The sequence below is a fragment of the Talpa occidentalis genome, unplaced genomic scaffold (genome assembly GCF_014898055.3).
Source record: "Talpa occidentalis isolate TD23 unplaced genomic scaffold, MPIMG_talOcc4v2.1 talOcc4.11, whole genome shotgun sequence".
Classification (NCBI taxonomy): domain Eukaryota; kingdom Metazoa; phylum Chordata; class Mammalia; order Eulipotyphla; family Talpidae; genus Talpa; species Talpa occidentalis.
Window position 1 is genome coordinate 62,801,042 of NW_023601104.1, and position 27,908 is coordinate 62,828,949.

The 27,908-nt window shown below is 33.4% G+C and overlaps 1 protein-coding gene across 1 annotated transcript in view; it reads left to right on the forward strand.

Moving 5' to 3' along the window:
• Nucleotides 1–27,908, forward strand: part of GPR137C (G protein-coupled receptor 137C) — a 59,471-nt gene that overhangs the window by 16,231 nt on the left and 15,332 nt on the right. Inside the window, 2 exon segments of the mRNA XM_037503346.1 lie at nt 12,946–12,989; nt 14,468–14,696. Of these exon segments, the coding sequence (XP_037359243.1) occupies nt 12,946–12,989; nt 14,468–14,696 (273 nt within the window).

Here is a 27,908-nt window from a genome sequence, read left to right on the forward strand (position 1 = left end):
ACACCTCATATAGAAATCTACTTGATATTATAATAAATCTAAATGTAAAAGCTAAACTTATGAAAGAAAACACGAGAATATCTTCATTCTCTTGGAGGTGGTAAAGATTTCCTAGATAGGAAACAAAAACATGAGCAAAAATTGATAAATGAGACTATCAATCTTAAAAGCTTGAATTTTCTAAGACAGATCATAAAAAGTCAAGCCACAGACTGGGAAAAAATATTTGCAGTACATATATCTCGCATATTATTTGTATCCAGGATGTATGAAGAACTCTTAAAAATTCAATAACAAGAACGTTCAGTGGAAATTGACAAAATATTTAAACAGATGCTTCACAAAAGAAGATATGCATAGCCAAGGAGCATAGAAAAAGATGATCAAGTTATCAGGAAAATGAAAATTGCAGCCATAATGAGGTACCATTAAATATTGACTACAAAGACTAAAATTTGAAAGACTTAAATAAACATGGATAAATGAAGGAATTGCAGTTGAATTTTAAAGGTACTTAGAATATAAAAATAAAAATACTGCCTATCAGAACTTGAATAAAACAGCTAAATTAGTAAGCAAGAATTTGGCCTAGCCCTCTTGTTCTTCCTAAGTGATCGCATCCACATTCATGGTGGCATCTTGTCACTTAAAAGTAGATGACATACATCACTGATCCTGACACATACTCTTTCTCTGAGCTCTGGCTTTCTATATTCTATACCTATTTGACATCTTGTCAGGAGCCCTCAGATTCAAAGCGTTCCAAACTTAGTTCATCCCTTTCCTTTCCTCCTCCATCCTTCCCCACCCCATACCTATCTCCCCAAAACCTGAACCCCATTTCAGTAAATGGCACTGCTATCCATTTATTTAAATAATTCAGAAACCTATCAGTCTTCTCCTTCATACTTTGGATTCACTCTCTTACCAAATACTATCTATGTGACCTCCTAATATCACTTAAGTCCATTTACTTCTCCCCATCAATGGAGCCTAATTAACTACTATTATCTATTGCTTTGTCTATGGCAGTTAGCCTCATAATTACTGTCAGTGTCCTCTGGCTTCCACAAGTTCATTCTCCACACTATTGCCAAGTTATCCTATCCAAAAAAATACATAATTTATTATGAAACACACACACACAGAGACACACAAACTAGTTCCTGTATTGGATCTGGTTATTGTTAGAATAAAAACAAACTTTTTTACATGCTACATGGTATTTCATGGTTCTAGTCTCATACTATGCTTCTCCTTATTTCTCACCACTCCAGCCTCTTAGTGTTCTATTAGTCCTTTTTTGCTTCCTATTTTCTTCTGCCCCAAAATCTTTCCATATTCTTTTCCCTCATCTTAAAATGGTTTTCTTTGCTGAATTAACTCTCAACTTCACAGCAACACTTCAGGGAAGCCTTCAACTATCCAACTAGATTAGAATCCAAAATTACAGACTCACAGGACATTAATGTCTCTTCTTTCATATCATTTGCATATTTGCAATTTTATATTAGTGTGGTTTTTTTTTAATGTACTAGACTCTAAGTATTATAGGAATAGGGACTGAGTCTGTCCTTGCTGTATCCCTAACACCTAATTTAATACATGGCATGTATTAGATGTTCAGTATATAGTGAACGAATGAAGTTTCTTTTTTACCATATCCCAAATATCCTGGCTTAGGGAACCCCTGAATATATAATTTCACAACAGAACTCTCTCTACTTCTTTTCTTTCTCTTTTACACCTCCCCTCAAAAAGAGTGCTTGCTTTAAAAAACAGGCCCCAAACTCAAATGCATAGTGGGTCCTGGATGCTACCATTTGAGATTGATGGTAGCTGATAAACTAGAGAATTTATATGCAAAGAGGACAGCCACATAATGCGAGCTGCAAGATCACATTGCCAAATCATCTGATTTTTCCAAGAAAAATAAAAATTTGGGTATTTTTTATTAAAAAATCTACTTTTTAAATAATGACAGGGTGTTGAAGTGTTGTTAAAAATACTGCAAGCTGGGCCTCCCTGGTGGCACAGCGGTTGAGCACTGGGCTGCGAAGCTGCCTGCAGCCTCTGCAGCGCCAGTTCAATCCCTGGCCACAGGTGAGGATCCCACATTGTGCGCAGACCTCTCCTGCCGCCCGCTGCTCCCCTCAGCAGTGTATTTCATCAGTCTGCCTGTTCTGTTCCCCACTCTGGCTCTAGTGAATTCTGTCATCCTCCCGTGCTTCTGACTGTACCCAGTGCTTATATAAATAAATAAATCTTTAAAAAAAAAAAAAAATACTGCAAGCTGGGCCTCCCTGGTGGCACAGCAAGTTAAGCACAGCACTGTGAAGCTGTCCATAGCCTCTGCAGCATGGGTTCAATTCCCAGCCAGCCAGGGAGATTTCCCACATGGCGTGGCAGACCTCTCCTGTCGTGCCCGCTGCTCCCCTCAGCAGTGCTTTCGGTCCGTCTGCTTGTTCTGCTCCCCACTCTGTCTCTGGTGAATCCTCTCACCTTCCTGCACCTCTGGCCTGTACCCCAGCTATTGTATAAGTAAAAATTAATCTTTTAAAAAAAAAACTGCAGGCTAACACTGAATAAGCCAAACAAATGTTTTTGGGGTCAAACTTCAAACCATGGGCTACTAATTTTTATTTTGTCCTCCTCCCCATTCCACTTCTGTATTTTCTTCCTTAAAGGAGTAAAATAGCTAAGCACATTTTCTCATCTTTATAATTTTCATATAAAAAAGCTGAGTTATAACTTAATACCTATCAACATTAGTAAAATTAATTCTGAATAGTCATTTATACTTTAATTTATGGTGTTCTAAGTCTGACCAAATATAAAGAAAGTAATATATATTACATATCATAATTGTCTGCCTCCCTTTCCTATATTGTGTATTTCTTTAGGTTAGCTACTATTATACATTTATTTTGAAGGATATTTCGCATGTTCTTCAACACCTGACACTGTTATGTATGTGGCTAATGCTAAGTGATTTGGACGACAGATAAGATTTGTAGTAAAGATTTCAAAGGAATTCTGTCCATCTCAACAAATGAAAACAATCTTTAACTAAACTAAGTAGAACTTTTTATCCAATTTGTTCTAAATAAAGTCAAAACAAAAACATGGGTTTCTTTGTAATTGTTTAATTTTAATTTTGTTAAGGTATCTGTTTAAGGTAGTAAAATTTCATCAATTGCTATGAATTAGAAGTCTGAAAACCTGAGTTCTAATGCACATTCTATTCTTTTTTGGTTAATCGATGCTTGCCAAATCACTTCTTTTCTGGATCAGTTGCTTAAATTGTAAAGTGCTTGATCTTAGTGGTATACAAGATACCTTTAATTCTAACAATCTGACACTAATAAAGCAATCAGGAATTTGAAGTTTTTTAAAAAAGTTTTCCCCCTAATTCTGAGATTTCATATAGTATTTGTGAATTCTATCTCTGAGATATGATAGCCAGTTTTTTAAAAGTTACACATAACATAAACAAAGTTTGACTTACTTAGGACATAAACATAAGTGTTTAAATATTTAGGATCATCTGCTTTCTAAGATGTCACTGATACTTCAAATCTGTGTGTTCTCACATTTTACAAAAATTCAATTATAGCTCACCCTTTTTTTAGCATATTAATCACACTTTTTCAGCTCAGTCTAGGTATATTAATGCTTTAGTGATATTTTCTTAAACTCTTGCTCTTTCCTCAGCTACTGTGTAAGATTTTGTCCAGTTGTTTATCCCATCATTTGGGCTACCTTGAAGTGAATCAGCACACTCTAGGGAAGATAGAGATTTTTACTCATTATAGCCTCATTTTAGGTACTTTCATAGGAAAAGTTTTCATATTCTTTCTCTCACTTTGCAAGGGTTTCTGTGGAAGAGAAAGTTCAGCATGAGGGTTGAGGCTGTTGAGTACTAATTGTCATTTTTTAAAGATTATTCTGGAAAGGATTGGCCTTCTAAGAGTATTTAACAGAATTGACCACAATAACATACATCAGGATAGATTATGTAGTTATGAATTTGGACATTGGGGGTGGAGTGATAGGGAAAGGGAATATAATTCCTTAAACCCTTGCTAACTGATTTTAAACAAGAGACTTAATCAATTTCTCCATCTGAAAAAGGGAGGTGCCTACCTCTAGAATTCTGAAGATTAAATAAAATGCTAGTGAAGCATAGTAAGACTCAAATGTTATTATTGTAGAAAAAAAAGGAAATTAGAGCATATCTAAATATTTCCTTTTGTCTAGCTTCTTTCTTACATGCAAACTTTTGGCAATAGAACAATCACTTTTTTCCAACCTATGTAATATATGTGATGCCATTATTCCCTTCCTATATAATTAAGATGTGTTGATAGATATGGTTTTCATTTTTCAAATGCTGAACTGAGGCCATGGCCTTGTCCTGAACCACAATAGAAAGTGGAAGCATTGACAGTCAGGTGTTTTGACTACACTACTGCTTTTTCTGTCATTCCATGGAGTTAGTAGGTTTTAAAGAGAATGTGAGAGACATCATGATCACCGATTACATACAGTTATTGTCTTTAAGAAATCAAGGTGATAGCGATATAAGCATTCCTTCTGTTGCTTTCTCCCCTAGGATGTTCTGTTATTCTGATACATATTGCCCTTTTTTTCTCTACCTCAGTCCGATTACTTTTCTCCAATGAATCTGGCTCTTTATCTTTACAAAAAGCAATTCTGCTATATTTCTAGTTCAAAAAGCATGGGAGATTTTATGAAGAATCAGTAATATGCAAAGGGGATTGGGTTTGGGAAAAACTTTCAAAAAATAGCACAACTTCAGCACAATTTCAATTTAAATCAGTATCCTAAAGAATCTAAATCTATAATGTAGGGACACTCAGTTTAGAAATAACTTAACATAAAATACATTCAGTTGTCTTTCTGTAGTAATCAGTTATGTTTCAAAATGATTTTCAATGATGAAAGCTGACTTTTTACTCAAAATTAATACATTGCTGAAAATTTTATGTATGTTTAAAAAATACCTCTAGTTAAATAAGGAGTATGGTAAATGTATCTTTTAGTCAACAAAACAAGAGAAAATGAAGATGTTAAAATGCTTCTAGGTTATTACATTTTAAAGAGATAATTTGGCTTCTGAATACATTTTTCTTGGGCAGTTAAAATTCTCTGAATCTTAAACTGATAACTCATTTGTATGACATAGATGATACTCTCATTAATAAAACGATATTTATCACCTTAAAACAAAGGAAGTTATTTTAACTATGTACTATCAAAGACCTAAATACATAAATACATCAACAACAACAAAAGAAACACAGGACTCACCCTAAATCTTGAATTATAAGTCAAGATATGGGGGTTTTAATTCTGTTCCATTTCCTGTGTATTCATGAACAATTCACTTAATCTCTAAAGCTCAGCTTTGTTATTGTAAAATCCTACTGAATTAAATCTTTAAGGTTTTCTTAGTCCCGAAGAAACCAGGGACATGCTGCCAGTTGTCCTCTCCCACTACAGTCTTACTGAGTGTACTTATTCTCCTAGCAATGCCAGATGACAGCACCTACAAAGATTACAGCACCTAGCAGAGAAGCTCACCTGAGTCGTGGTGTCCAGGACTTGTACTGGGGATGAGTCATTTAATGACTGACCTTAGTTCTTTAGCCTTCAGTCTCTTCAAAGAATGGCTCAAAGCCTCATCATAAATCACATTGTTAGCATTTGGTATGGCCAAGGGACCCAGGTAAACAAAGACACCCTAATCAGGCAGAATATTCCAAGGACTTAGAAATTACCTTTCTAGATCCAAGCAAAGATCAAACCTTTCTTTGCAAAGTGCAGGGTTTAGACAGCTCAGGCCTGCTGAGTTATTCTTTTAGTTATTCCTGAGTTATTCCTTATTTCTGGCAAGTACATCCTACATCATCTTCTTGAGAAAGAGTGCTTGTAAAGCCATTTTTTTTTCATGTCTGAAATATCATTATTCAACTGCCATATTTTATTGGTAGTTTAGACAACTATATAATTCTAGGTTGGAGATAATTTTCCCTGAGGATTTTTTAAGGCATTGCTCTGCTTCCCGTGTTGTTATTGAAATTTGAAAGCCATTGTTGTTTCTTGATCCTTTGTAGATGACTTGTTTTTTCCTTACTAAAAATTATTAGATTTTCTTCTTTGAGTACCAGTCTTCTGAAACTTACAATGATATCTCTTCATGTAAGAAATATCTTCAATTTAGTAACATGTATTCTTTAGTTTAGGGAAACCTATTGAATTTTCCATTGATTTTTTTTTTCTTTCCTCCTGTTTCTGTTCTCTTGCTGAAACTCCTAACATTCACATGTTGCACCTCTGAGAAAGATCCTTTCCTGATCTCTTCTGTCATATTTTGATTAGACTTTTTCCTCTACTTTTGGGAGTAGATTTACATAATTTTCATCACTTCTCTTGACTTTTCATTTCTGGTAGCAAACTTAGTTTTTTTATGAACTCTTTTTTATTTTCTGAACTTTTTTAATAACAGCATCTCTTTTTTTCATGAGTGTACTATATTATTTCTCTGAGACAATTATGGGGGTTTTGATTTTTTAAGTTCTTTGTATTATCTATTTTGTATTTGATCTCTCTCTTCTGTTGAAAACTTTTGAGCTATCTAGTTATTCTTGGCTGTTCATCATTAAAAGTAGAAAGTTTAAGAATGTGGGTAAGGCGTGTACACACCATAGGGTGATGTGACTCAATAATTTGTAAGGAACCCCTGATGCCTGTATATTTAGGTATTTCCTATTGGACTGGTCATGCTCATCAGGGGTAAAATATTCTAATCCTTCAGAAAATAAAGGTCTAATTTTAAGCATTTTGAGAACCCAGTCAAGCAAGATGATTGGGACAGGAGATAATGCCTGTTCTTGGTGTTCCTCATTATTTTTCCTGCTGGTAGTATGGTGCCAAACTCTCAGCTGTGCTTGCCATCTAACTCTTAGAACTTTCAATAGAGATTTTTTTTTGGCCCCTTAACAGATTTTAGCTACTCCTATTTAGCCATCCCCACCTCTCAGTTCCAGCACTTGTTTCAAATGGTTTCCTGCACTTTTGACAATTCCAAAATGTATATTTGGTTCTCAGTTGTCTTCATTACTGGCTTAGGATTCATCTTTCTTGGATAGTCACACATTGTATTGGGGGTCCTGTGGAACACTCTAGGCCTCAATGATGCTGGAATGAATCAAAGCTGTTACAGTTGTGGTTACAGTTTATCATAGTGAGAAGAAACAGTAAAATCAGAAAAGAAAAACGACACATGGAGTCAACTACAGGTACATGGTGTCAAGTCAGGCACAAATTTCCAGAGTCCTCTCCCAGTGAAAGTCACACAGGATGTGCTTAATTCCTTTGATTCCTTAGATGATGTGCTTAATTCCTTAATTACTTTGTGCGTAATTCCTTAATTCCATAAAATCAGTTTAAGCAATTTGAAATAAAACTAAGCAAAGAAAAGAAACTTTAGGGGAAAAAAATGCATTAGTATCCTAAGAGAAATACTCAAAGGTATTCTAATTTATGTATCTTAGAAAGAACAGACTACTGCAAAGAAAAAAAAGTTCTGAAATTGAAGTAGCATTGGTTATCAGCATTGATAGGCTTGGGAATGGTACACTACTCTGCACAAAAACTTAAATGGTTGAAATGGAAACTGAGCAACTGCTTCTGTGAAAGTAGTCCATGTAGTTGGATATATATGCCTGTTGATTGATCATGAAGAGATTTATGTTCATCAGAATTCATTTTTGCTTGAATTCTAAATTTTATATACCTGAGTTCTCTAATGAAGTTTCTATTTTCAGTCAACAAAAGTGGGAAAAACTTGACAAAAAACAAGTCTATAGAAAAGCAGCCATTCCATAAATATTTTAGTACTGCCATCTCTAAGCATCATACATCTACATGCCATGGAGGACAATAAATGAAATACAGTTCCAGTGTAACTCTTCCTCGAGTCTTGAGATACCTGTATTGAACTTATATTAGCTAACATTCACAAATGAAATATAATTGTCATCCTCTCAACTTCTGCTCATTTGAGGTTCTAAATAAGGAGACAAAATATGGAAGTCTACCTTTTAAAATGAAAAAAAATTAGTTTAGATTAATTATAAATAGGTTAAATATTATTAAATATAGTATGCCAATAATAATATCTAAATCTTCATTAATTCACAAGTTCTGAATTAGTATTTTCTACATTAGGAATTCTGGTTTACGTGTTGGATAAAGGTAGGGTATATCATGAAAAACCTTTGATATGCATCAACCCATATAATTCTTCACACTTTTATAGTGAATAATATCCTTTTATAAATGACCCATTTTGTTCTTGTTTTAAAAAGACCTGGAAAGATATGGTCCACTTGATACCAATCACATCAGCAAGTAATTTAGATGTTTGCTATTTGCCATTCTAAACTTCAAAAATTCTATGTAAAGCATGTTTATTATGTTTGATGAACTATATATATATATTTTTCCTTATGGGTAAATAACATTGTTTTATAACACTGTATAGATTTAGGGGAATAGATTCACACCTCCTCGGATATATGTTACTACACCATTCCCACCCTCAAAGCACCCAAAGTCCTTTACCCTGCACCATTGGGCCACCTCCCCACTTTATTCCCAAGCCAAACTTCTTTCCCTTCTAACAGCCTCAATTCTACAGTCATATTTTTAAAGTTTGTTTTGGTTTAGTTTTGACACATGAACTATGTAATTCTTGACATTTTTGACATTGCTAGTTTTTTTTACTCAGAATCATGGTGTTAGCCATATTCTGTAAAATATAATCTGCTAATATCAGATTATCACTTTTAACTTTATAATCTAAATGTGGTTAAAGTACCTGATTATATTTATATGATGTATTATTTAACATATTCTGTAAATTTGGGATAACCGAACTTTAATTCTTTCCTATTCAGCTCAACTCCCTCTCCCACCTATTATTAATATCATCCCATGACCTATAACCTTATGAATTACCCCTCCTACCCTGTCCCCATTCTCTTCTTCATTTAAGTCTTTCAAATGCCTTCATTGAAATCTCGCTTTTTCCAAATGGTACTTCATGCCTTATGAACCACCATTTCAATTTGTGGGAAGGACAATTAGCCAATTTTATGTTTCCCGATACTACTTACTAATGTTATATTATAATCATCTTTTTGAAAACTGTGCCATCTGATTAGGTCATCATTGGCTACAACAATAACTTCCACTTTCCAGAATGAATCAGCATATTTTTTCTCTGGTCTGCTGTCTTGTTATATAGATCTTGGTCAAAGCCCATATTGAGAACCCATTCAATATATCTCAGTCAGTGGTTTCTCAGAGCTCAGTAACCCTCCATTTCTATTTGAGCAGCCTAACAGTATGGCTACATCTTGGATCATCTCTTAAAAATGGAGCAATTCTTTCTGACCAATGTCTTCCCTTTTTTCTTCTGTATCTTGAATTCACCCTTTGTTTTTCACCCTTATCCTACCTTTACCTCTGTTTTCCCCACTCTGTTAGCTTTCTTCTGATGTCACTTGCACTTAGAACTTGTGGTCAGTCTAGTCTAGTATTCCTTATCACTTGAGTTTTTGCTACGCCTGTATGGTTCACCCACCTACCTTTTTCTTTCTCAACAATAATTACATGTTTTTCAGTTCTAAATTATTAAATGAAAAGTACAGCCTAGTTATTTGAACTTTTTATACTGGCATCCATTTTTCTGTTAGATTGTTTTAATTTTAAAAATAAAAGACCTTATCTTTACTCTGAAATGAAGCAGACCTTATCTTTACTCTGAAATGAAGCAAAACTTTACTGAGGAGAAAGGAGACTTTACTCCCCTGTGATGTTCCCAGAGAGGGAGATGTTCTCAATCTTTAATATAGTAGTCAAGAAACAGATCTCTCTGTTTTAAGGTAGATACCATCTCTCATTTTCAAGGATGTTTTCTCTGCAATTCCCTCTGCTCCAAAGACTTGAAACATGCAGTATTCAAAGAGTATTGTTCCCAACACAGATTTTCACACTGTTTCTTATCTTCAAGAATATTTTTTACTCACTACCTTTGTTTCTTGCATTCTAATAGGTTCTTACAGTTCTGTTTTATTGTTGTACTAAAAACTATATGGTGCAAAGTACCAATAACATACTAGTAATCCAATCAAATGTTTCCTAATCATTCTTTACTTTTGCAGAATTTAGCAAGGACTGTAATTTACTTTTACTCCTGAACTTCTCCACTGTGTATATGTGTAATCTGAATATTTTTTTGTCTATTCCCTGGCCCCTCTCTTTTTTCTTCACTCTTTGTACTTCTCCATTCTGACTATTAAACATGGATGTATTATATTTATGTTGTTTTGGTCATTGACTTCTTTTTTTTTATTTCTTTTTTTTAATAAGATTTATTTATTTATTTATTTATATACAAGCACTGGGTACAGTCAGAAGCACGGGAGGGTGAGAGAATTCACCAGAGCCAGAGGGGAAAGCAGAGCAGGCAGACTGACGAAACACACTGCTGGGGGGAGCAGCGGGCGCCGCAGGAGAGGTCTGTGCACCATGTGGGACCCTCGCCCGGTGGCCAGGGATCAAACTGGTGCTGCAGAGGCTGCAGGCAGCTTCGCAACCCAGCGCTCAACCACTGCGCCATTGGGGAGGCCCTGGTCATTGACTTCTTAATCTACATTTGTTCAAATGTCTTCTACTTTGAGTTTCAGCTGTCACCTCTGTTGGTGATTATAATTTCCTTCTTATATCCCAAAACTCACCTGCCTTCTCAATAGTTCTACTTATATGTAATAAATTTTAAGACTCAGAGTCAGTTCCACAACTGATTCTCATTTAAATGTTTTATATAGTATTAAAATGTTTATCAGTGTGGCACTCATTCTGTCAGTTCCTTAAATTCAAAATCTGGGAATGTGGTTAAGTGGAATCACTCAAATTCAAAAATCTTTTACTTGGAATTTATTATATATTATATTATATCTATCTAATCTATTATATTATTATATAATATAATATATCTAATCCATTATATAATATATCTAATCTATTATATTATTATATATATCTAATAATATAATATATTATATTATATATATCTAATCCATTTTCTACACTGTCATTGAAGAAATCACTCAGACATAAAATCACAAAGTGTGTGGGAGTTAAAGCCTAATGTTTTAGCACTTTTCTATAAGGCCTCCATGATTAGAAAGCTGCTTACCCCTCCAGTTTTAATTTGTGCTATATTTCTCACACTCACCCCCACACAAACATACACCTAGTGCTTTGACATGTGTTCACTGATCATTTATTCAAATATTTTCTGAAAATGCTTGAGTAAACTGGGCATTGTGTCAAGACTGGGGCTATAAATGCATAAGTAAGTTATGGTCTCTCTTAAGAGGGAAATAAATATGTAAATAAATGCGTAGAGTACAATTAGTAATACAAGGATATAGGATACCTAAGTTACTTAAGATAACAATATAAAGGACTGTGCACTCAAATAAAGTCTTGAATGTTGAGATTAAAGAGTTGTAAGTAATTTAGAGTAACAAGATCATTGGATTAGGAATAAAAGGATATAATGATGGGAATGTGGAGCTAGATAATAAAAATCTTTTATATATCAAAGGAGTGTGCCCTTTACCTAGATAGTTTATCAGACTTACTTTATAAAAAGAAATTGCTCCATCATAATTTTTTCAGACAAGAATTATTGATAGTTGATAAAACTAGTGAGTGAAAGAACGGTAAGATATTTACATATTCTCTTAACTCTCCAATGATAACTTACAACAGGAAAAAATAGGAAGTTAGTGATGAAATCTGGCAAATACTTCCTTAACAACTGATCACTGTAAACATCGCGGTAATGGGACAAATTAATCTCAAGACTGTGAAGAAAGGAAGTTTATTAAGTATGACCTATCCTTTGTGTTCATTTTCTTTGTGCTCATTTTTCAGCCCCTTTGTTCCTTTTTGCTATTTCATTCCATCTGAGGGGAAAACAGTATTTGTAAAACAGTGAAGTATATTCATATTTAAGTAAGCTCCATTTTAGGATAAAACAAGGATAATATAATGAACTGTATTATAGATGAAAAGCCATCTAACATAATGTCAGGCTCTTAATAAAAGTTCAAATAAGTGCCCTGGTGGCGCAGCGGTTAAGCGCTGGGCTGCGAGGCTGCCTGCAGCCTCTGCAGTGCCGGTTCGTTCCTCGGCTGCCAGCGAGGGTCCCACAAAAAAAAAAAAAAAAAAAGTTCAAATAAGTGTTTTAACTGAACTCTGGTTAAATAAAGTCAGAAACTTAAGTTTAAGACTTTGACAAGGTTTTTGATTTATTGTTTTAAACCTTTGGAAGTTTACCTATTTTTTCTTGTTGGTAGTTAACATTTGTACTTCACTTGCTATCTATTATTATTTATAATTTTATCACTTTATAATACAAATTCAAAACAAACTTAAGAATATTATATTACATGTTTTGGGCCTCCCCGGTGGCGCACCGGTTGAGTGCTGGGTTGTGAAGCTGCCTGCGGCCTCTGCGGCGCCGGTTCAATCCCTGGCTGCTCCCTGGCCACCGGAGGAGGGTCCCACATGGCACGCAGACCTCTCCTGACCTGCCCGCTGCTCCCCTCAGCAGTGTACTTCGGTCCTTCTGCCTGCTCTGCTCCCTGCTCTGGCTCTGGTGAATTCTCTCACCCTCCCGCGCTTCTGACTGTACCCAGTGCATGTATAAACCAAACAAACAAACAAACAAATAAATAAATAAATAAGACATGCCTCTAGAAAATTAAAAAAAAAAAAAAATATGAAGAATATTATATTACATGTTTTCAAAACTTTCTTTTTATGTTCTATTTATAGGTTATATGTAAAGTCAGATGTGCCACTGAACTAGACAAACACAGGTAAGTTTCATGAGTAGCAAGATATAAAATTTTTCACAGCAGACTTCGGAAGGTAGAGTGCTTATTGGTTGAGGGTGCCTTAGCAATTTTATAGAAAATTAAATAGATTAGTAAAAAGGAAGGTGAATTACCCCATAGTTCTCCCACTTCAGCCAGTTTGCTACCTAGTGCCTTTCTATGAAGCTTTGCCACTGGCCAACTTCAGATGTGAGATGTCACTTCATGGAGTCCACAAATATTAAAGTTAGATGATGCTCTTTGGAGGCAGAATGTATAGTACAGTTTGATGAAATAAGTAATGTCTCAGAACTGATTAGCCTCAGAAATGAGAGTGCTAGGCTGGGAAATCAGGAGATGAGTTTCAGACAATTCTCATTAACTTCCCAACAACTCATTTAACCTCTCTCTGCTTTGATTTGCTAATCTACTATAATCCCCTGGATATTGGGTAATTTCAAGGTGCATTTTGGGTTTTAAACCATGTAATTATTTTTATTATTTAATCTGAGAGAATATTAAGGTCTAATCTCTTCAAGCTAAAATCATCGTGCTTTGGTATATACACTTTAAAAAGGTTGCTTATTATACATTTCTTTACATATACAAATTATTTACCATATACAAATTATTTCCAAAGGTAAACAACATTGTATGGTTTCCACCTTTGTAAGTGACCCTATAGAAAATATTAAGATGCTAATTTTTGAATCATACTATTTTGGGGTATAACACATTTGAACTGGGATGATTTTCATATAGATAGCTGTTATAGCAGCTTAATACAGATAGCCACACCTTCTCTGAAGAGTTTTTATGACATAGTCTAATTTTCTTTAGGGGGGAAGAATTGAGCATTTCATTTTCAGAGTTGTTCTGTATGCATAGTAAACATGCAACTTTATAAGAGGAAATATTGATGAGTATTTGAAACTCTACAGTTTTGTCCCTATGTTCTTCTTTATATATCAAAGCAATGTTTGCTATCAAAAGTCAGAAGATAACAAGATTGAACAATATTTATATACATTTCCCAAAATTAATATTAGTGATCAATTTTAAGTTAGATACAGTATAAAACTTTCCATGCAAATTACAAAAGCCTGTTAATACTTAGCAAGGAAAAGTCAATGAAAATATACTTAGTACTTGCAAAAATGAAAAAAGTCAGTATTACTTGAAATTGTGTTAAAATCATCCTCTATTATTTTTTCTGGTAGAGGCAACTGAATTTAGGCCCACATGAGATTATATTTAAATAAATACTTTAAAATCTAATACTGTGTTTAAATGGTTTAGGTGCTAATTTTATAACAGTGAAGATTCCCAAGTAATTCTGAGTGATTATTAAATTTGTGTTTAATGAAATTGGGGACATTTTAAAATGAAGGAATTACCATACCTAAAGTAACACACTAATTATGAATTTAATTTCTCATTAGTTTTATAAATGTCTAATAAACTCATTTTTATTCTTTCAGAATTCTACTGCATTTGGGCTTTATATTGGCAAGCCTTCTCTTTTTAGTAGTGAATTTGACTTGTGCAATGCTAGTCCATGGAGATGTCCCAGAAAATCAGTTGAAATGGACTGTGTTTGTTCGTGCATTAATTAATGATAGCCTATTTATTCTTTGTGCCATTTCTTTAGTTAGTTACATATGCAAAATAACAAAAATGTCATCAGCAAATGTCTACCTCGAGTCAAAGGTAAGTATATTTCTTAAATTTATATTTCTTAAACTTAAATTCTAACTTCAGATCTTCAACATATGAACTGTATTTTAATGGAAAGTTTTTTTAAAGTATTTTTAATATTAGGTAAATTTTTGAGCATAAAAGAATGATCACTAGCAATTAAAAGTTATTCAATATTTGGCCCTCATTAAATAATGATTTATTTAAAAAAAGCTTATACTAAGCATGTATTTTCTATGATATATATATATATATCTCCTTTGCATTAGATGCTATTAAATAAAATAAGCCAGAATTTATATGCATATATCAAAGATAATCTAATGAATAAAGCCACACTAACAATTTAAGATTTTGCCCAGTAAGGGCAGTGGTACCATATTATACCTACATATATACATTTGAGTTAGTAATATTGAGGTCATATTGATAAAATGGCATTTATTTGTATAAAGGTTTAGAAAAGTTTACTTCATGCTATAATATAAAGTCCCTGTGATATTTGAAACAGTCAGTCATGTAACTAAATTTATAAATGCCTTGCTTCTCTGTTATACTTTGGATGAGCAAACAGAAGCCAACTGCTAACTCATTAACAAGGAACATGGAAGTTTCTGGTTTTGTTGATTGACACTATGATTGAGCAGTGAATATGTTATCACAGCACATGTGTGGCATTGGATGTGGGGGTATAGGTGTGTTGATTTTGTTGATTGACACTGTGATTGAGCAGTGAATATGTTATCACAGCACATGTGTGGCATTGGATGTGGGGGTATAGGTGTGTGGATGTTGGGATGTAGGTTTATAGATAAACATACAATATACATATTGTTATCCTTAATATAATCCTAGTAAAGAACTATAATAAATGTATAATAATTCATCCTTAAAATTTGGTGATTTTAATTTTACTTTTTAAACCTAAAATAATTTCAATCAACTTCTGTTATAAAAAGTTAGTTCCTCAAATTTAAGTATTTTAGCTAACTCTGTCTTCAGTTTATGTGTTAAAAATGATACTGTAACTGTTGTAGTACATAATCTTCTGGTGGAACAACAGCATCTTCACTTAGTGTCATAACATTGCTGTAGAATTATACCTCTTGCTTGTTTAGTGATAAAGTATAAAGATGGGGTTGAATTTAAAGCTAATCTTTTCAGGATATCTAGAAATTTTCTAAATTTGGTTTTACCCTCTCTGAAATAAATAATTCTCTGACTATAATAAAGTTGCCAATCTGGTCAGTAAAGTTCATCTGATAATACCTCCAGAATTATTTTAAACATCTTCCCCTAACTATCATATGAAAAGTTTTCACTTTATTATTATTATTATTTTAAAAGTCTTAAATTTAAAAGCTGCATGGATTCAGAATTCTCCAGGAACACTACAGAGAGACATGTTCAAATACATACCAATAAAGGTAAATAAAATAGAATGTGAGATAGTAGATTTTTTGTAACCTATAGTACTGTTTTGTAGTTTTTGACCTTCCTAATTGGGCTATAAACTTATTTATTTAAAGTATATAATCTTCCTTCATGTTCTCCTTGTAAAATCATTAGGCTTATTTTTGGGTGTTTTGATTTTTTTTTTTTAAACTTCTGTAACAATGTACAGTAATGGTTATTTCTTCTATTCAATCAACATTTGTCTTTTGAGCATCTACCCCCTACACTTTCAAACTGATCTGGTTTTTCACTATTCCTAACAGTATTTTTTAAAGCTCTGACTTTCGTGTTCTGGGTTTTTTGTTTGTTTGTTTTTTCCTTTTGATTTCTCCCTCCTCTGTATATTCTGTGATAATGCTATCCTCCTTAATTTGTCTCTCAACTAAATCTTAACCTACCCTATTTCTAACTGACACACAGCATCCTGGCCATCTCTATATCCTTAGGCTATTTTATCTTTCAGGACTGCCTTCCTCCATCCCAGTGCTCCTTGTACCTGTTTGTCCTTATCTTACTAAGTTTAAAGACATAATTGCTATTCCCTTTTTTGTGGATATAATTTGATCTCTCCTTTTCCATCTCCAAAATGAAATTCAGAAATAACTATCTGAATTCTCTTTAAATTATATTTGTCCTTTCAAGACACTTCTCAGTATGTAGGATTTGTGTGCGCATGCACCTTGTTCAGTTTTTCTAACTAAGCTCTTAGCGCTTAGAAGGAAGGATCTACTATTGTTTATATCTCACTTGGTGTCTCATACTATGAGGCTCAATTAATTTTATTTGGATGATGACCTTCAGATTTTTATTTCTGTCCAGTTTGGCCCTCACTGCCTTTTGCATATTTTTACTAGGCTAAATACACCTCATTCTCTTCCTACCAACAGCATATATCTCTACGTATCACTCTAATTTTGTCATTGTCATCTTTCTTCATTTTCAGACAAATTTAGAATATTATGACTGTTTCTTCATTCCTTGTTTCCCAATTCTAACTCTTGTCAACTATTTCATTTAAAATTTTTCTTCCATCAATTTTTCTCTATTTGAGCAACTTAACAGGAAAATGCACATAGCTACTGTGTCTACTATGCTGGAGGCACTGTGCTAATTGCTATTCACATTACCTCATAACAATTCTATGAGGTGATCTTAATCCTATTTTGCAAACTAAATCCAAAAACGTGGGGATGTCGAGGAGCTTAAAAGGCAGGGGCAGTGTGGCTTTTTTAAGATTCTGTATGAACTGGATTACCTAGGTTTCTGACCTTACCTCCTATGTATTGCTCTTCACTTTTCTGTTCTAGCTACATGACGCCCCTTCTGACCCCACCCAGTTCGTCATCACAAAACATATACCATGTTCCTTCCAGCCTTATAGCTTTTGTGCGCCTAAGTTGTTATAGATATGCTTGTGATGGCTTCTTTGCATTCAGACATCACTTTCTTTTTTTTTTTTTTTAAATAATAAATTTTATTTTTATATTCCCCCATACAATTGCAAACGCCCCATTCTGACCCCAATCCTTCCCCTCCCGCCCCCCACCCCCTCAAAAGTGTCTCTGGTTCATAGTTTTTTGTTGATTTTGATTTTCACTTTCTTATATTCATTTTCCTGGTCCCTTATTTAAGTTTTCTAGATTCCTGCTATGAGTGAGACCATCCGGTATTTTTCTTTTTCTTTTTGGCTTATTTCGCTGAGCATGATCCCTTCCAGCGCCATCCATGTTGCTGCAAATTGCATGTGTTTATCTTTTTTGAATGCTGAGTAATATTCCATGGTATATATGTACCACATCTTCTTGATCCAGTCATCTATTTTTGGGCATTTGGGTTGTTTCCAACGCTTAGCTATTGTAAACAGTGCTGCTATAAACATAGGGGTGCAGGTGCTCTTTGGAATTGATGTTTCTGTGTCCTTTGGGTAAATACCTAGGAGTGGAATTGCTGGATCATAAGGAAGCTCTATGTTTAGTAGGTCCAGAAATCTCCACACAGCTCTCCATAGTGGTTGGACCAGTTTGCACTCCCACCAACAGTGCAGAAGAGTTCCTTTTTCTCCACACCCTCGCCAACATTTGTTGTTGCTAGTTTTTTTAATATGTGCCATTCTCACTGGTGTGAGATGGTATCTCATGGTAGTTTTGATTTGCATTTCCCTGATTACAAGTGAAGGACAGACATCACTTTCTTAAAACAGCTTTTCCTAACCATCCCACTAAGGTTTTCTGCCCATTCTGATTACTATAAATATCACCTTCTTTTGTTATCTTTCTTTTCATTAATGAATAGCCAAAATTATTTGTTCATCTGTATGCATATTTATATTCTGCTTCTCCCTCCTAAAGTGTAAACTCTGAAAGCAGTTCCCTTGTCTGTCTTGTTCATTTTTCTATCCTTTTTGTCTAAAATAATGCCTGGTATGTAGTGGGTAATCAATAATTATTTGCTTAATAAATACATTCCATGATTGCATAGCCTTTGCCATATCAGCTTTGCCCTAGTAACCAAATGAGCTTTCACAACTGGGTGGTTGTGTCAAGAGCAAATTGAATGAATAAACATGCCCAAAGTCACATAGTTAAATTCAGTTACTGACCACACACAGCCTTTGCCAGTACCACTATTCTTCATAACCATGCATTGATTTTGTTTACAACACCCTGTATTTACTTATAATCTTTTAAATAGACATTTTTAAATCATTATAATTTACATATATAATTTTATTTGTATGCTTATTAATGACATAATTCCACAAACATTCTTGCCAGAATTTGTCATATAACTCTCCAAAAGAATGTTGCTATCATTATTGTGTAAGTGTTCTTCATTTTCTCTTTTCCAATAGTATTTTAGTTCAATTTTTATTTATTTTGGTTATTTTCATTCTTGATGCCTTAGAAGTTTTAAAATAAATTTATTTCATTGATATGCATATATATATATCCATGTAGAAACTTACATCTGCCTGTGTAAACTATTTCTCAAGGACTTATAGAGCAGACTCTGGGAATTTTTTCTTTTTATACTTGGCATATATGTGTTTTGTTTAAATTAAAATATGTTAGCTTTTTAAATAATGATAGCCTTCATAAGTTTTATGTGTATTTAATTAAGAATAGATATTTATTATCTTGAAATCTTTCTCAACAACTATTCATATTGCCACAATATTGTTTTTCTGTTTATTCTACAGATATAGTAAATTATTTGACTAAATTTCCTTGTATTCCTTGAACTTTCTATGTCCTATATGAGTTTAATGTCAGTGTAAATTCATAATTTCTCTGTCTTTAAACTGCAGATACATACACAAATACAACTATTGTCTTCATCATTTGTATTTTCACATAGTTTATGTAATTGGCTTATTCTTATTAAATCTAAACAAACTCTCCCATTGTCTATTTGGCAGAAGAGTGTTCTTTGGTTGTGTTGTCTTTACCTTTTTATTTGTGTACTTATAGCTGGTTTTATTTCTATCGGAATTGCTATTTTATAGGCAATTAACCACATTAAATATTTTCCCTGATTGTTAAAACTTGGCAATAGGAAACAATTATTTAAATTTAAAAAAAGAAAAAGTGTGTCATCACCAACACTTACGTATATTTGGAAATAAGTGAAAATACTATATGTATACTGTTCTCCTTACACTAGTAAAGAATTTTCTCATGCAATTAAAAAGTCTTTTTGAGGCTGCAAAACATTTCATCATATGCCAAATTTTAACTGTTTTCATACTGATAGACCATTAAGTGGCTTTCAAAAAGACTAGAGCCTCCTTATTAATTTTCTCAAAATGAGTTTTTGTTTTGCCTTTTTAACAAAAATAAGACTTAGGAGTTTTAGTAATTACATCTAGAAATCTATCCCAGTCTCAGTTGGCGGAGCACTTAAATATCTTTTATGTTATTGTTACTTACTTTTTAAGTTTACATTTAATTATTTTGGCAGCTAGTGCTGTGATTTGGTTCTCTTTTTCAAAGTGGCAGCTGTTAACTTGTTTTTAAAATATTAGTTGTCTATTTGAATAGTTTACTTCTGTTCGTTCATTTTTCTGTTTCTCACATATTGTTACTTTATTGTATCTTCTTAAATCATAATTTATTTTGTACAGTAATAAAGGTATTTAGACCATTATGTTTTTTTAAGTGTTGCTTTAGCAGATTCCTATAATCTTGTTAGGTTGCAGCAATATTCTTATTTAACAAAACAATGAAAATATTGTGTACATGTACATATATTGTATGTGTTCTGGGTTCCTAAAGTACATAAGAAGTTACAAATTTTACCCTATGCTTCTTTGTCCAGGTATAAAATGGCCCACTAAACAATGTGGAGTCTCTGTACTCCAGATTCTTGGCAGGGAAAACCCTGCCACTGTTAAATTTAAAAAGTTAATTGATAAACTACACACTACAAGTGCATTTTACAACATAATGACTACAGCTAGCACTGCTTTATGATAGAAAGGCAAGTTATTAAGATAGTAAATCCTAGGAGTTCTCATGTCAGAGAATTTTCTTTCCTTTTCTCTCCTTCTCTCTTCTTTTATTGTATCTATATAAGATGCCTATTAGCCAAATCGATTGTGATAATCATTTCATCATATATGTAAATCAAACCATAATGCATACACCTTAAACTTGAACAATAATGTATGTCAATTATTTTCCAATAAAACTGGAAGGGTAAAACTTTAATTGCCAGGCAGATTACCAAAATGATGTATAGTCTGTCCATTTCCCTGTCTATTCTACCTTTTATCCTCAGCCCTATCCAGATCATTGCAGAGTTTTGCACCAAGATTGAATTGTACCCTGGATAGATTTGCCTTTTCCAACTTACGCTTTAACATCATGCTTTGGCCTAAATCAAGAAATTGCTAAGCAGTCTTAAAGTCACTATTGTATAATATTGTTGAGTATATTGTTTACACATGTTCCCCAGAAAAAGGCCTTTTTCTCCAATTCAGTACCGGGTAAACAGTGTTGATTAAGTCTTTTTCTCTATCTACTTTGTTGTTCAGAGCTAAATATGTGGCTCACCAGTCTATCAATCACAGATGACCTTATAATATCCATTTTTGGTTCTGACTCTACCTCTGTTGTCATCTCACTCTCTTAGCTCCCCCCTCACCTGACACATACACACCTGTTTGTTTCTATTTTACAACTATCTCTATAACTACTTCAAATTACCTTTTGCAGTGAGGGTGATATAAATTTAAAAATGGGATTGGATATGTTTATATCTCTTTTGCAAAATTAATTTGGACTTTACTGAAAGACAGTGTATCATAGGTACTAAAAACTGGCAACCTGGCATCAAACAGCTAAAAATGTAAATTTCATTTCTTTTGTTTATTGAATAAGTAACATCATCTTAAGCTTCACTTTCATGATTTGTAAAATGGAAATAATGAGTGTCAACCAATTTCATTGGTTGTTATGAGGATAAGACTGGTGCCTCTCTTTTAAGGTTATTATAAGGATAAAATAAAAATTTATATAAAGTCCTTAGCGTAATGACTCTACTGTGTATTAGGAATATCGATAAAGGGGACTGTAACGTAACTTTAGGGAGTTAATTAAATATCTGAAATGGGTGACAAATTTTATCTGGAGAGGAATCCTGTGTATGTAATTAAATTCTAAAAAGGAACAATAATATCTTTATTTGTTTGTTTGTTTGCTTTTTTATTTTTTGCATAGATTTGGGGTATAGGCCAGAGTTGTGGGCGTGAGAAGATTCACCAGAGACAGAGTAGGAATCAGAACAGGCAGATTTACTGAAATACACTGGTGAGGGGAGCAGTGAGCAAGACAGGAGAGGTCTGCTGTGCCATATGTGGGTTACCTCCCTGGCTGAGGATCAAACTCAGGCCTTAGCAGTGATAGCACTTAGACTTAACACCTAGATTACCAGGAAGGCCCCAACAATGATATCTTTCAAATATTTTATTTTAATTTTACTTGACTCTATCTTATTATGTACCCTTTGCCCAGGTTTTGATAAAGGATGAAGTGTCTAATAGACCACATTTCATTTACTATTTAACTAGTTTTTCTGAGAAATTCTTCAAACAAGTGTTATTGAAATTATGTAATAGCCTTTTCAATTATAGGAATTTCTGTTCTGAAATCTGTATCTTTTATTTGCATAGGTATAACAGACAATACTATCATTTTACTTTTTGTCATTTGCTAACAGTTCAAACTTGTCTCATTAATTTAGACAAAATACTATAGTTTTTTTTTTTTAAACAAACTCTTTATAGGATACAAAAATAGCTCATATTTATCAACATGGTTGTTAGTATTAGTCTTTTTTCTCCCATTAGGTATTTTTTATTACTGTTTGCTTTGCCTTCATTTGTATGATTTCTATGATACATTTGAATTTATTTACATTTTATGGAAATTATAATGTAACATTTAACATTAAAATGACTACTGATAAAATTATTTTTATTCTAATATTCTTTTCCATTTCAGAAAATAAGAATATTTATAAGAATGTAGATGAAGTATCATTTTTGATGTGCTAAAAAACTTGACAGCACAAAAAAGATTTAAGTGGATGGGGTCAATGTTTAGTCCCTTTTATAGCAAGTTGGAATTCTCTGTATGAAAGACCATGCAAAAGCAGGGTAGAAACAAAGTTAAAGTTTTAGACTAATATCACTGGTCAGAGAGGTGTACAATTTTATTTTATTTTATTTTTATTGAAGTCACATTGGTTTATAACATTAAGTTTGAAGTATAAACCTTATACTTCAACATGTGTATATACTACTCTGTGATCACCATCACAATTAACTCATGTTACGGGTTTTACGTACTGCTTTGCCCCCTTTTCCTTTGGTAACCACTATTATGTTGTCAGAATCTAAGAGGTTTTTTTGTTTTGTCCGTTCATTTTCTTTATCTCTTCCATACGAGTAAAATCAGATGATATTGATTTGTCTTTCTCTATGTAACTTATTTCACTTAGCATGATCCCTTCGAAGTCGACCTTTATGGTCTGAAGTGGTAGAATTTCACCATTTTTTTTTTTAAGCTGACAAGTGTTCCATTTTCTTCTTTATCCACCCATTTACTGATGGGTCCTTGGATTGTTTCCATAGCTTGTCTGTTGTAAGTAATGCTGCAATGAAGGGGTGCATATATCCTTTCAAATTAGTATTTTTCATATCCTTTGACAGTTACCCAGAACAAGAATGAATAGATCATAGGAAATGTACGATTTTATGTCTGGATAAGAGCATAAAAGGAGTCATTGCCTAATTCTCAAGATCAACTTATCTCTCAGACTAAACAGCCATTTGTGTGTGGTCTTTCTCTCTTTCCCCTCCCTCTCTCTCTTCCCCTCCCTCTGGCTTCTTTACAGTTTTAATTAGTATGTAAGCCTTCCTGTCTCATTTTCACTGAACCCTTGATCCATATTAATTAACATGGCAATGGGAAGCAGCATCTTTCAGACAAAGTAGCATTCAACTAAACTATATCTGATATTTCGTGCACCCAGATGATCCTAAAGACTAGAGATAACTTTTACACCATGATTAAAGAAACAGGCTAAGACATATTAGTACCTTTCTTTTGCCACCCTGAAGTATGACTTAACCAGATTTGGGGGAAGATGATGGTGAATTAATAGTGGCTTCATCATCTTCTCTAACAGGTATAATTGCCACCTTCCCAATATTCTGTTATAACTTTGCTCTTGACTTGCTGGAATTTGCTTTATCATTATTGAACAGTGGTGCTTCTTTAGTTTGCTACCTTCATTATACCTGTTCTTATATCCTATGTCTTGTATCCTATTCTGTTGCTGAGCTAACCAACCACTTGCTTGTCCCATTTACAAAATCCCTTTAACAATCTTGATTTTACATCTTTTAACTACTCCATAACTCAAGTAGCTTTTACCCTGTACTTCTAGACGTTTTTACTGGACAATCCAGCATTGTCAGAAATTTTAAGTGTTTCCATGGCCAAGAAGTTACATGGCCATAATGTCAGAGTCAAAGGAACCAGAAATATAATTCCATTGTGTCTTAGCAGCTTGAAACTATTTTTGAAACTGTTTAAACCTTAGAGTTATGAAAATGCTTTTAAAATTTACTAATGGAGACTAATTTGTTTTCTTATTTTTAGTACTTAGTCATTTTAATTTTAAAATGGAAATAGCCTGGAAATAGCATTTGTGACATGGTTTGAAAAAATATGTGGAGGGTTCTACTCATGGAAATGGCTAAAATTTCTGCTGGACCAACCTTCCACAGATAGCAATGATAAATTCTGGACCAAATAGAAAAAAACACTGGAGGCACTGGAGAGCAACTAATTAGAAGAAAATGACGGAGTGAGTTTCCTGTTTCTGCAGTTTCTAGCCAGAAAGAAGGCCCCATCCATGGGGCAGCCAAAACTTGTAGAAAAATCCATTGTTTACTTGCTTGAAGAATCAGAAGAGAAAATTCAAGTAATGACCACAGGTGAAAAGTGAGTGGGAAATCTCAGGAAGAAGACAGCTAAATAAATGAAGTCCTAAATTCTGACTTTAAAATGCATTTTTTCATTTGTTACCAGAATTATACATGTGTGGAACAGACTCCAAGCAGCACAATTAAGGATAAAGGAATTGAACTGAGATTTTAGCTGCTGTCTGTACATGGGATATAGTTTAGAATTTGAGTCTAACCAAGTTATTATTTGCTTAAAGAAGAAGAGAAAAAGAAAAATTAATACTTTGAAGAATAATATAATAGAATATAAACTCTCTAAAAAACATGCCAGTCATAATTTTCAGGACAAAATCCAAAATTATTACCGGTCTAGAAAACCAGAAAAAACATAACTCATATTCAAGAGCAAAGAGCAAAACTCAAAGCAATCAAAGGAGACAGTTACTCTCTCCCCACACCCCCCCCCGCCCATAACCTAATGTTGAACTTGTAAAAGATTTTATAATATGCCCAAAACTGTAAATATATATATATATACACTTGGCTAAATAAATAAATAGGAAATCTCAACAGAAATAAAATCTATTTAAAAATAAATTATATAATTTAAAAATGTAGTATTTTTTTTTAGATTTATTTATTTATGCATACAAGAGCAGGGGTACAGGCCAGAGATGCAGGGGGTGAGAGGATTCACCAGAGACAGAATAGGGAACTGAATAGGCAGACTGACTGAAATACACTGCTGAGGGGAGAGGCGGGCAAGACAGGAAAGGTCTGCTGCAACATGTGGGTTGCTCCCTGGCCAGCCGGGATCGAACTCGTGCTGCAAAGGCTGCAGATTGCTTCATAGTGTGGTACTTAACTCTTTGCACCACCAGGGAGGCCCAATATTTAAAATTTAAAAGTAGCTAGTTGCTCTTAAGAAGGAGATGAAAAATAGTCAATAAACTTGCAGAGAAATCTATAAAAGTTATCCAACTTGAAGAACTGAGGGGGCAAGAGGGAAAGATTATGATAAAATGAATGTAGTCTCAAGACCTAACTATGTGTAATTGTAATACCCAAGGAAAAGAGTGAAAATATGAAGTTGGACAAATATTGTAAGAAATAATGATGTGGCGCAAGGGATTAAGACACAACCTATGAAGCTATCCGCAGACACTGCAGTACAAGTTCGATCCCCAGCCAGGGATCTACCCACATAGCTCAGCAGACCTCTCCTGACTCGCCTGCTGCTCCCCTCAGCAGTGTATTTCAGTACATCTGCCTGTTCTGCTCCCACTCTGTCTCTGGTGAATCCTCTAATCCCTCGCATCTCTGGCCTGCACCCCAGCGCTTGCATGCATAAATAAATAAATAAATATATATATATATAAAAGTGAGTAATCTTAAAAAAAAAATGATGTAAATTTTCCAATTTTGAAGAACTTAAAACCATAAAGAAAAGTAAAATCTTGAGAGCAGAGGAAAATAACACATATTAAGGGAACATTGATTTATTACTCACTTATCAGAAATAATGGAACCAGAAGACATGGAAACAATATCTGAAAGAAAAATCTGTAAATCCTGAAATCTGTAGCCAGCGAAAATATACAAAGAAATAAAAACTTTTTCAGATAAAAGAATACTGGAGGATTAGTTATGAACAGATTTGCACAAGAAATACTAAAAGTTTTCAACAGATTGAAGGGAAGTAAAATCAGCTTAAATTTCAGCTCTTCAGGAAGGACTGAAGAATATGAAAAATAGTAAATATGTGGGTAAATATAATTTCTTAATTTTTTAAAAATAAATATGACTGCAAAGAAAAAATTATAACAATGTGAGGCCTATATACATAGATGTAACATATAATTATATAGTATATATAACTTTAGCAACAGCAGCATGAAGAACAGGGATAAATTAACTATATAGTTGCAAAGTTCTTATAGTTTGCCTCAAGTATTATGATATTAAGTATTACTTAGACTGTGAAAAGTTAAAGAATATATATTATAATCACTAGGACAGTTATTCTCAATATTTTTAGTCTCAAGACTCCACTAAATGCTTACAATAATTGTACACCCCAAAGAACTTTTGTTTATGTAGATTATGTTATGTCTACTGATATATACCATATTGGAATAAAAATTGAGAAATTCTAAAAATATTCACTTATTGATTCATTTAAATAAGAATAACAAAAACATTATTTATTATCATAACATGATTTATGAAAAATCTATTTTCCAAAATGAAAAAAAATTGGAAGATTGATGTTGTTTTACATTTTGCAAATCTTTTTAATGTCTTAATAGAAGACAGCTGGATTTTCATGTCTGCTTCTGCATTCAATCTGTTGTGATATGTTGTTTAGGTTGAAGTATATGAAGAAAATCCATCTTTATACATATATGTAGTTGGAAAATGGAGGAGAATTTTAATAACCTTTTCAGATAATTGTGGAAATCCTTCTTTAATACTACACCAAAACTCTGAAGTGGAGGTTTCTTAAAGGTTAGTTGCCATGTGAAATCTAAAACCCTATTAGTGAACTTTTTGTGCTCTCCATTGGTCTGTCTTGCATTTGAATGATTTGTAACATCATGCATTGGTCATTTGAAAAAGTGTGTTCACACATCTTTAAAATGTTGACACATTTCATTTTCGAATATCCCAAATCACATTTGTTAATATCACTACTAATCTCATTAGAAAATTTATGTGGTAAGTTGACAGTTAAGCAGATAAAAGTGCTTACAACTTTTCCAAAATACTAATTTTCACTTGAAAGTTGATATTTCATCATTGACAATATGTATTGTCAAGTATTTTCTTTAAAATGATGGGCTCATTTCATTTATTTTTGGAGAAAAAAATGTATGCCCAACAACGAAGTCTGAAGAACCATTGTTTGTCTGCCATAGCTGTCTATCAAGTAAAAAATGATGTTCCATGAAGTAAGTAGCTAGTTCAGCTTGCAAGTCAAATAATCACATAAGTTTTTTCCTGAAGATAATTGCTGTATGCAGCTGAATGGCTTTAAGTGTAAGGCTCATCTCATCTACCATCTATTAAATAGCCATATACTCTAGGATTGATAGTTAATATTTCACTGCTTCATCAAGTATATTCTTAACTGACTTTGTTTTTTAACTGGGAGTGCATAGTAGTAAAAAATACAATACAATTAAATACCACTACCTTGATTTGTTCTAAGGTCCAGCCATTTTGCACCATTAGTGAAAATACCGACACAGCTGACCCAGGAGAAAGTCAGACAAATTTTCAACACTTTGAAT